Here is an 11,455-nt window from a genome sequence, read left to right on the forward strand (position 1 = left end):
TCCATTCATCAGTCAGTGGACCCTTGGCCTGTTTCCAGAATTTGGCTATTGTAGATAATGCTGCTTAAACATTGGGGTGCATGTAATCCCTTTGGATTAGTATTTTTGTATTCTTTGAGTACTGTAATTGCTGGATTATAGGGTAGTTCTATTTTTAACTTTTTTTGTTGTTTGTTTATTTGACAGAGAGATCTCAAGTAGGCAGAGAGGCAGGCAGTGAGGCAGGCAGAGAGGGAAAGCAGGCTCCCTGCAGGGATCCTGATGTGGGGCTCGATCCCAGGAGCCTGGGATCATGACCTGAGGCAAAGGCAGAGGCTTAACCCACTGAGCCACCCAGGCGCCCCCTATTTTTAACTTTTTGAGGGACATCAATACTGTTTTTCAGAGTGGCTGCACCAGTTTGCATTCCCATCCACAGTGCAAGAAGGTTCCCCCTTCTCCACCCCCTCACCAATACCTTTTGTTTCTGGTGTTGTTGATTTTAGCCATTCTGACAGGTTTAAGGTGGTATCTCATTGTAGTTTTGATTTACATTTCCATGATGATGAGTGATGTTGATCATCCTTTCATGTGTCTGTTGGCCATCTGGATGTCTTCTTTGGAAAAACATCTATTCATGTCTTCTGCCCATTTTTTAATTGGATTACTCATTTTTATGGCATTGAGTTTTATAAGTTCTTTATGTGTTTTGCATACTAACCCTTTAGCAGATATGTCATTTACAAATATCTTCTCCCTTCAGTAGATTGTTTTTTAGTTTTGTTGATTGTTTCCATCACTGTGCTAAAAAGTTTTTATTTATTGGGGCACCTGGGTGGCTCAGATGGTTAGGCATCTGCCTTCGGCTCAGGTCATGATCCCAGGTCCTAGGATCAAGCCCCATATCAGGTTCCTTGCTCCTTGGGGAGCCTGCTTCTCCCTCTGCCTCTGTGTCTCTCTCTCTTTCTCTCATGAATAAATAAAAACTTAAAAAATTTTTTTAAAGTTTTTATTTATTTTATTTTTTGATTGAGCATCTTTTTACATTTTATTCATCATTTAGATATCTTCTTTCATGGAGTGCCTATTCAAGTCTCTTGCCCCTTTTTCTTTGAATTGTTTTTTTTCTTACTGATTTAAAGGCATTTTTTAATATATTCTGGCTATGAATCCTTTGTGAGTTAAATGTATACCTTAAATGTTTTCTCCCATTCTGTGAATTTACCTTACATTATTTTTTTTTTAAGATTTTATTTTTAGGTAGTCTCTACACCTAACATGGGGCTCAAACTCACAACCCCAAGATCAAGAGTTGCATGCTCTACTGACTGAGCCGTCCAGGTGCCTCATCTGTACATTCTTTTAATGTTATCTTTTGATAATCAGAAGCTCTATATGGCATAGAAGAAGCCTTATCCTACTCATAGTCATAAAGATACTCTCCTAAATTATTTTCTTAGAGATTTGTGGTTTTAACCTTGCACAATTAGATTTACGGGTCACCTGAAATTGGTATGTGTTTCTGTGTGTATGTGTGCATATGCATGTGTGTGTGTGTGTGTGTGTGTGTCTGTAGGCTGTGAGGTAGAGTCAGGTTTCATTTTTTCCCCATATGAATATCCAGTTGTTCTAGCACCATGAATTGAAAAGATAAACCTTTCTTCACTGCTTAGCAATGCCACTTTGCCACAAAACAAGTGTCTGATTATAAGATCTGTTTCTGGGCTCTCCAGGAGTCTATTTTTCTATTCTTGCACTTATGATCAGAAACTATCATAGTTACTATTCTTTTATCATGACTCCTGCCATCTTGTTCTTTTTCCAGAATATCTTAGACTTGGTCCTTTACATTTCCTTATTTATTTTATTTATTTCTGCTTTTCAGTTTCTACAAAAAATTTTTTTTGATATTTTGATTGAAATTGTATTGCATCAATAGATCATTTTGTGGGGAGTAACTTCTTATAATACTGAGTATTCTAATCTAAGAATATTTATTTAGACTTTAATTTCTCCTAAAAATCTATTTATAGTTTTCTGTGATTTTAAAAATTCTATTGTAAATGAAATCTTTTTAAATTTTTTTGTGTTTCTTGTATAAAGAAATGCAGTTGATTTTTATGTATGTCTCTTTTATTAGGGGACCTTATTAAACTCATTAATTCAAATTACTCACTTGTAGTGTCTTTTGGATTTCTGTGTACACTGTTATATCATTTGAGAAATGATTTTATTTCTTTCCAGTTCTTAAACTTTTTGTTTCCTCTCCTGTTTTACCATGACTAGGATCACAGTGTAACGTTTAGGAGAAGTGGTGATAGTGGGCATCCTTGACTCATTCCCTATCTCAAAATGGTAGCTTCCAACATTTTCATATTGAATATGATATCTGCCATAGGTTTGTTTATAGATCCCTTAACCAGATTAAATACACTACATTCTATTCTTGGTTTTTTAGGAGGTTTTTATTTATTATTATTATGAATAGTTACTGAATTTTATCAAGGGCTTTTTCTGCATTTCCTTTTTTATTATTTTTTAAAACAATTTTTAAGGGTAGGGGCAAGGGAGAGAGAGGGAATCCTCAAGCAGGCTACCTGCTCAGTGTAGAGCCCAATGTGGGTCTCAATGTCATGACTCAGAGATCATGACCTGAGCTGAAATCGAGAGTCTGACTCTTAACCAGCTGAGCTACCCAGGTGCTTTTTCTGCGTCTTGAGATGACTGTGTAGTTTTTCACCTTTATTCTGTGGTGGTGGTGAAATACATTGATTTTTTTATTTCTGGAGTAAATTCAACTGGGTCATGATGTCTTATTCTTTTCATACATTGCTGAATTCATTTTGCTAATGCTTTTTAGAGGATTTTTTAAAAACCATGTTCATGAGTGATATTGGCTTATAATTTATTTTTTCTAGAAATGATCCTGTCCCCTTTTGATAAAAAAGTCATGTTGATCTCATACAACAGGTTAAGGCTTTCCTTTTTTTTTTTTTTTCTTTTTTGCATTCTCTGAAAGAGTTTGTATAAGATCGCCATTCTTTTTTTCTTAAATATTTGGTTAGAATCTGTTGGGGAAGCCATCTGGAGTTTTTTTGTTTTTGTTTTTTTAGGGAAGTATTTGAATTATGGATATCATTTTTTTAATGGTTTTGGAGCTATTCAGATTTTCTGTTTCTTCATGCCTTTAAAAAAAAAGTTGTTTATTTAGTTATAAGTAAATGATCTCTACACCCAGTGTGGGGCTCGAGCTCCTGACCCCGAGATCAAGAGTGGCATGCTCTTCTGACTGAACCAGCCAGTTGCCCTATCTTCTTGTCTGTTTTGGTAAATTATATTTTTCATCTAAAGCTGCTTTCAGATTTTAAAATTATGGGCATAAACTTGTTTATAATATCTTCAGACAGTTTTTCTCCCCAATCTGAAGGATATGTAGGGATGGCTCCCTTTTCATTCTTTTTTTTTTTTTTATAAGATTTTATTTATTTATTTGACAGAGATCACAAGTAGGCAGAAAGGCAGGCAGAGAGAGAAGAGGAAGCAGGCTCCCCACTGAGCAGAGAGCCCGATGTGGGGCTCGATCCTGGGACCCTGGGATCATGACCTGAGCCGAAGGCAGAGGCTTTAACCCACTGAGCCACCCAGGCGCCCCTCCCTTTTCATTCTTGACATCATTTGTGCTTCTTTCTTTTTCTTGATTACTCCTTTGGGCTTATCAATTTTGTTAGTCTTTCAAGAGAACCAACTTCTCACTTCTGTTGATCTTCTTTATGTTTGTGTTCTGTTTCACTGATGTCTGCTCCCTTTTTTTTCTTCTACTCACTTGGGTATAATTTGCTATCCTCCATTAATTCTTCAGACTACTTCAATCTGACCTCCTCCTAGACCACCCTACTGAAACTGATCAAATTGACAGCGTTCTTGTTTTCTACTCCAGCAGATACTTATGTGGATTTGTGTTATTCTAGCTCTCAAAAAGCATCTGCACAGTTCCTATGTAAGATATTTTTCTTGGTTCTCATGTCTTCACACTCTCCTACCTCCTATCATTCTGTTCTTTCCTCTTTTTCATCTTCTGATTTCCCTTTTACCTCGCATCTGAATATTGAGGCAGCTCAGACTTGGTCTCTTCTATATCTAGCCCAGGGATTGCAAACTCATATGCCTACAAGTTCCAGATGGGAAATGTAAATGAAGATGTGGAGTGATTGTTTGCATTTTTGAGCATACAGAGATACTCTTAAATTTCATAAAGAAATATGCTCCCTCCTTTTTTTCTTTAAATACAAGACCTCTATGATCTTTTATTTTCCTAGTTTTAATAGAGACATGGATCCTTAGAAATATTTCTTTCTATTAGAAAAACAGTGGTGGGGTGCCTGGGTGGCTTAGTTTAAGGGTCTGACTTTGGCTCAGGTCATGATATCAAGTGGGGTGAGGGGGAGGCTCTGCGCTCAGAGGAGTCAGCCTCTCCCTCTGCCCCCTCCCCATTTATGCACTCACATTCTCTCAAGTGAATAAATAAAATCTTTAAAAAAAAAAAGTGGTATACATCAGTGGTAATTAGAAAATGACAGTTGGCTTCAGTGCTGAGAAGGCATTATGGTGAACTAAGGAGTTCATGCCTTATAGAAATGAGGAAGTGGTTATATAGGTCAAGCCAAGGGTTGCCAGGTTGTCCAGTTCTTTAAAGAGAAACTTTGAATATAGATTTTTTAAAAATGTGAACTTTACTAATTTTTAAATTTTGGTGCAAGTTTTTAAATATGTGAAGACCAAAGTAATAATAATAATAATATTAAACATGTCTGTGGATCAGTGGATATGTCCATGGACCACTAATTTATGTCCTCTCTGTATTCTTCTCTTAAGTGATCTCATCTGTTTTATAGCTTTAAATGTCATTGATATGCTGATGACTCTCAAAATTAGAACTCCAGCCTTTTATATCCACCTGCCTACTTGACATCTTCCCTTCGATGTCTAATAGTCATCTCAAACTTAACATGTTCCTAAAAGAAGTCTTGAGTTTTCTTCCCAAATCTGTATTATCCTTGGTCTTCTCTACCTTTAAGATGAAAATCAGGGAAACATCCAACCCCCTAAGGGCTAACCAACAGAAATGATAGGATTGAAAGTCAGACACATGGGGCACATGGGTGGCTTGGCCAGTTAAACATCAGCCTTCAGCTCAGGTCATGATTCCAGGGTCCTGAGATAGAGTCCTGAGTGGGGCTCCCTGCTCAGCGGGGAGCTTGCTTCTTCCCCTGTCTCTCTGCACCCCCACCCTGCTTGTACTGTCTCGCTCTCTCTAGCTCTCCCTCTCTCTTTCTCAAATAACTAAATAAAATCTTAAAAAAGAAAAAAGAAAGTTAGTCACAAACAGGCAGTTGTGGTATGCTGGGATTCCTCAATAGCAAAATATATAGAAATTCAGAGAAGTGGTTGCATAAATAGGAAATAACACAGCATGCTACCAGATAGAGGTAGAAGTATGGGTTTCCAGACTCTCCTGAGTTACCCGTGGCAATGTACAATTGTGCATAAATCACCTATAGAAAATGAGGTTTCTGCCATGTTTTGAAGCTAAAACATGCCTTTCTCTTAGGAAGGTGGGGATAGAGATGTTAAATATCTTTCTGGCCCCTGTCTCCTGCCTGATTTTTTTCTAGAGTCTCTTGCTACAGATGTCCTTGTCAACAGGTGCAAATAACTAGTGCAACAAAGATTGAATAAAGTGGTGAAGGTCATTTTTGAAGAGCATTGTTCTGCAGGCCCAGGCTTCAGGCCTACTGGAGGTCTGCTTCCTTCTCCTTATCATCAGCCCCTTTCCAGTAATACTATCTAGTGCTACCTCCAAAAAAGATGTTGGCTCCCTCTAGCTCTCTGCATCTCCTCTGCTTCCCCCCAGCCCAAACCTCAAGTGACTCTCATCTGGACCTTTGTAGAACCCTCCTGACCTCGGACCCCTGTACACCTATAATCCCACCTCCAGATAGTAAGCAAAATGAACTTTTTTTTTTTTTAAGATTTTATTTATTTATTTGACAGAGATCACAAGTTGGCAGAGAGGCAGGCACAGAGAGAGAAGGAAGCAGGCTCCCTGCTGAGCAGAGAGCCCGATGCGGGACTCGATCCCAGGACCCTGGGATCATGACCTGAGCCAAAGGCAGAGGCTTTAACCCACTGAGCCACCCAGGCGCCCCCAAAATGAACTTTTAAAAATGAAATCAGAGCATGTCAGTCCTCTGCTTAAAACCCTTCCATTGCTCTGAATAGAACCAACATGTCTTAATTACTTATCTGTACTTAAGGACTTACATGCTCTGGCTTCTCTCAGCATCTCTGATTTGTGTCCTGTCCTCTTCCCATCTTCCTGTTTTGTTTTTTTCCCCCCTCATACTCTAATTATTACTTGAAAGCCTCATTAAGCCTTTATTCTTTTTTTTTTTAAGATTTTATTTAGTTATTTGACAGACAGAGATCACAAGTAGGCAGAGAGGCAGGCAGAGAGAGAGGGGAAAGCAAGCTCCCTGCTGAGCAGAGAGCCTGATGCGGGGCTCGATCCCAGGGCCCTAAGACCATGACCCGAGCCGAAGGCAGAGGCTTAACCCACTGAGCCACTCAGGCGCCCCAAGCCTTTATTCTTTCACTTAAAAAGGACAAACTCATTCTTGTCTCAAAGGCATGGTCTAAAATTTTTTTTTTGACAAGAATGAGTTTTGTTAGAGAGAGAGAGAGAGCATGAGCACAGGCAGACAGAGTGGTAGGCAGAGGCAGAGGGAGAAGCAGGCTCCCCGCTGAGCAAGGAGCCCGATGTGGGACTCGATCCCAGGACGCTGGGATCATGACCTGAGCCGAAGGCAGCCGCTTAACCAACTGAGCCACCCAGGTGTCCCGCATGGTCTAAATTTAAATGATACATAAATTCTGTGGACTAAGGATGCTTATTAATCTGTTCAAAGCCCAAAGATGGTCCCAAATCATTCTTTACTCTCTGCTGCCATCGTGGGGTCATTTAAAGAACTGTGCGCTCTAGAAAAAGTTTTATCAGCTCTGGACATCCTGAAGCCAAAATGGATTATCCACTGACCCTCAGAAAGGAGACTCTCTAAATCAGTGCTCTCTAAGGGAATCACTGAAATACAGAAAAAGCATTAGAAATTTTGTCTAAAATTCTTGATGGCATCATTCATTAAAAATTTTTACTTTTGTATATATTTCATAATGTCTATAACATGTTATTATAGTACTACAAGTTTATAATGTATAAATAATGTATTTATAGGGAGCACCTGGATGGCTCAGTGGGTTAAAGCCTCTGCCTTCGGCTCTGGTCATGATCCCAGGGTCCTGGGATCGAGCCCCGCACCGGGCTCTCTGCTCAGTAGGGAGCCTGCTTACCCCTTTCTCTCTGCCTGCCTCTTTGCCTATTTGTGATCTCTCTCTGTCAAATAAATAAATAAAATCTTTTAAAAAAATGTATTTATGTATTTTTGTATGTCCCAGGCATTTTTTTATGAGTTGACTAATCTAAAAAAAAAAAAAATTAGTTAAGCATCCAACTCTTGATTTTGGCCCAGGTCATGATCTCAGGGTCCTGAGATGGAGCCCCATGTCAGGCTCCATGCTCAGTGGGGAGTCTGCTTGTGATTCTCTCTCTCCCTGTGCTCTTCCTCCCCACTTGCACGCATGCACTTTCTCTCTAAAATAAATATTTAAAAAATTCAGAGACCAAATAAATAAATAAATAAATAATTCAGAGACCATTGGATTAAATAATGTTAATGAAATTTAAGTGTATTTCTTTTTTTGTTGTTATTAAACATAGCTTTGGTAAACCAAGAATTCCATTGTTTTCCATGAGTAGAAAGTGATGTCAAGGCAAAAAGATCATAGGAAGCAAAAGGGGGAAATATGAGAAATGAAGATTAGGTTAGATACCTTATTCTTTTTTTTTTTTTTTTTTAAGATTTTATTTATTTGACAGAGAGAGATCACAAATAGGCAGAGAGACAGAGAGAGAGAGGAGGAAGCAGGCTTCCTGCCGAACAGAGAGCTTGATGTGGGACTCGATCCCAGGACCCTGAGATCATGACCTGAACCAAAGGCAGAGACTTAATCCACTGAGCCACCCAGGCGCCCTAGATATCTTATTCTTTAAGCCAAATTGACTCTGCTAAAAACATTCTTCATCTACTTAGACATTCTGTATAAATTGGGTACCTATTGGAATCTTAAACGTTTGAATTCTTAGTGGGAAAACTTTATATGATGCATTAGATCTTAAACATAATCCAGAAACAATATTAAAAAAACAACTTATCGGGACGCCTGGGTGGCTCAGTTGGTTGGACGACTGCCTTCGGCTCGGGTCATGATCCTAGGGTCCCGGGATCGAGTCCCACATCGGGCTCCCAGCTCCATGGGGAGTCTGCTTCTCCCTCTGACCTTCTCCTCCCTCATGCTCTCTCTCACTGTCTCGCTCTCAAATAAATAAATAAAATCTTTAAAAAAAAAAACAAAACAACTTATCTACCTAGTTACTTAGTGTATTTTAGACAATGGAACCCGACTGAAAAGATGTACAGATATCCAGCCTTAGGAATTTGCAGTGAGTGTTATGTCCAGTTAGCAGTGTTGAATATCAGAAGTAGAGATGTGTGGATTTTTCTTGGAGAGAGCTGGCATATGGAGGGAGGCAGTTATTCACTAATAAAAAGGCAGTTTGACCACATGTAGGTGAATTGTTATATAACAGGAACCAGTAGGGACACCTGGGTGGCTAAGTCGGTTAAGCATCAGGCTCTTGATTTAGGTTCAGGTCGTGAGATTGAGTCCCGTGTTGGGCTCCACATGTGGAATTTGCTTCTTTCTCTCCTGCTTCCTCTGCCCCTTCCCCCCAACCCGCTCTCTCTCTCTGTCTCTCAAATAAATACATCTTTAAAAAGGAAAAAAAAAAAAAGAACAGGAACCAGTAGTCAAGTTTCTTGTAGGTCTTTTTTGGCCTTGACTAAACCCTAAGAAATAGACACGATAGAAATCAAACTGGCATGCTTTTATTTGAGGATCTGGAAATAGCCCTCACCTCACTGATAAAGCATTACCTGAGAAGGGAAACCCTAAACCTTCCATGAGTCAAACCATGGTTTTACTTTGTGAAGTAGAAGTCAAAGATGAGGTCCCTCTGAGTTTTGTTTCTCACAGCAGCACCGTGATCTTGACCGTTTCTTCTCTGTGATTTTGGTCACCTCAACAATGAACTACCTCCCTCAGATTACTTGTAACACTTTGTTTGAACCACTCCTTTGGAATTTACTTTGTCATTTCTGACGGTGTGAGCTGGTGTGTATCGTACTCTACCAGTAAGGATAGAATCCCTCAGTCACGTTCCATCACTTGCGTGCCTTCATAGCCGCAGTGGCGTGTGGCGCAGGGCCTGGCACAGTTGGCACGTGAGTGTGAGCACCACAGTGCCCCGGGCAGCGTTCCCTGCTGTGGAGAGCTGAGGCAGGCTGTTGGTTGTCGTGAGCAGCTGTCCCACACATTGTAGGATGTTTGACAGCAGTCTGCCCTCTACCTGCTAGATACTTGTGCACCCCATCCCCCAGCTTGTGACAACCCAAAATTTCTCCAGACACTGCCAGATGTCCATGGGGTAAGGGAGGGGATGCAAATGAATCTTGGTTGAGAACTGCCCTTCTGGATTGGGGAATTTGGGTTCTAGTCCTAACTTTGTCATTATCCCTCCATGTGTGGGCAAACTGCTTCACCTGTAGGTCCTAAATTTCTTCTCCCCCAAAATGAGAAGGGTGGGATTTCTTGGATGTTTAACCTGGGTTCTGTGACTAGCTTTAGAGGATCTTGCTTTAATGGGAACTTTGCATGTAAATTTTTCTGGGAATAATTTCTTAATTTTCAGCTTTTTTCCCCTCTGACTTATCTATTACCTCAAAACGATTAAAACTAGATCAATTAATACATAAAGTGATTTTCATCTCTTTAAGAGAGAAGGATCCTAGCTTAAGCTCAATATACCTTTTTCCCCCCTTCGTGAACACCATTTGTGATCATAAAATGCTGAGAAAGCATTTTTGTGCTACCAGGATTTATTATATTGGCAGGTGCCACTTACTTGTAGTACTGTATTTTCTACCTCTTTTCAAAAATTGGATTTTGAATCAGTAACAAGGTAAATGAGTAGCATGTGATAATGAAAAGTATGTGTTTGTCATTTTGCACTCTTTAGCCTTTTTTCACTTAGACTTTTATTGATTTTTTGTTTGTTTATTAAAGATTTTATTTATCTTTTTGACAGAGAGAGGAAGCACAAGCAGGGGGAGGGGGAAAGGGAGAAGGAGAAGCAGGCTTTCCACTCAGCAGGGGCTGGATCCCAGTACCCTGGGATCAGGACCTGAGTGGAAGGCACAAACAACCACTAAGCCACCCAGGTGGGCCTCACTTAGACCTTTTTTTTTTTTTTTAAGATTTTATTTATTTATTTGACAGAGATCACAAGTAGGCAGAGAGGCAGGCAGAGAGAGAGAGGAAGGGAAGCAGGCTCCCTGCTGAGCAGAGCGCCCGACATGGGGCTCGATCCCGGGACCCCGGGACCATGGAACCATGACCCAAGCTGAAGGCAGAGGCTTTAACCCACTGAGCCACCCAGGCGCCCCTCTCACTTAGACTTTTTAAAACCAGCATGTTTCCCGTGACTCAGCCAGCTGTCCTCTGTGTCAGTCTTTACAGCTGCTCACATTTCAGGCTCACGCTGGGGCCCCTTTGTTTAGGCTACAGCTTCACCGAGTCCATTGCATTTGCTAGCATAGGCTCGGCCTTGGATCTGAACCAAAATTCGGCCAGCCACTTTCTTTGGGACGTTAAGGATGTCCCTCTTAGACTTTTTTTTTTTTTTTGCCAGTTTCATGTTGTACTTGCTGCTGTGGTAGGCATGACCTGTGGCCCTGTTTCCTCTGTTGCAGGTGAATTCGGAAGGCAAAGCCAGTCCTCTGTCACTCCTTCAAATGGCCTCCCCAAGCGGCTTCTGTGTCTTGGTTCGCTTGCCAAAGCTGATACGTGGAGGAAAAACACTACCAAAAACTTTGTTGGACATTTTGGCAGATGGCACTATTCTAAAAGTTGGAGTAGGATGTTCAGAAGACGCCAGCAAGCTCCTGCAGGACTACGGCCCCATGGTTAAGGGGTGCCTGGACCTCCGGTACCTAGCCGTGAGGCAGAGGTAGGGTCCATATGAATGCTGGGGTTCCTGGAGCCGCGGGGCGAGTGTCTTAGCAAGATGTCTGGAGTACTGAGAACAGTAAGGAAGCATCCAGAGTTTTTTAGAAGCCTAGAGGCTTCTGAGATGCATATGAATTTCTGAGGGACTATTCCAACTTCTGAGAAAACTTTAGTTTTCTAAAGAAAGAAAAAACTTTAGTTTTCTAAAGAAAGAAAAAACTTTAGTTTTCTAAAGAAA

General features: G+C 40.5%; 1 protein-coding gene across 1 annotated transcript in view; it reads left to right on the forward strand.

Moving 5' to 3' along the window:
- The window catches only part of LOC111148561 (exonuclease 3'-5' domain containing 2), a 38,182-nt gene that overhangs the window by 4,599 nt on the left and 22,128 nt on the right, over positions 1-11,455 (forward strand). The window contains exon 2 of the mRNA XM_022505222.1: positions 10,962-11,218. Coding sequence (XP_022360930.1) covers positions 10,962-11,218 — 257 coding nt within the window. The remainder of the gene's footprint in view (positions 1-10,961; positions 11,219-11,455) is intronic.

Source organism: Enhydra lutris, unplaced genomic scaffold (genome assembly GCF_002288905.1).
Source record: "Enhydra lutris kenyoni isolate GAN:26980312 unplaced genomic scaffold, ASM228890v2 scaffoldscaffold20, whole genome shotgun sequence".
Classification (NCBI taxonomy): domain Eukaryota; kingdom Metazoa; phylum Chordata; class Mammalia; order Carnivora; family Mustelidae; genus Enhydra; species Enhydra lutris.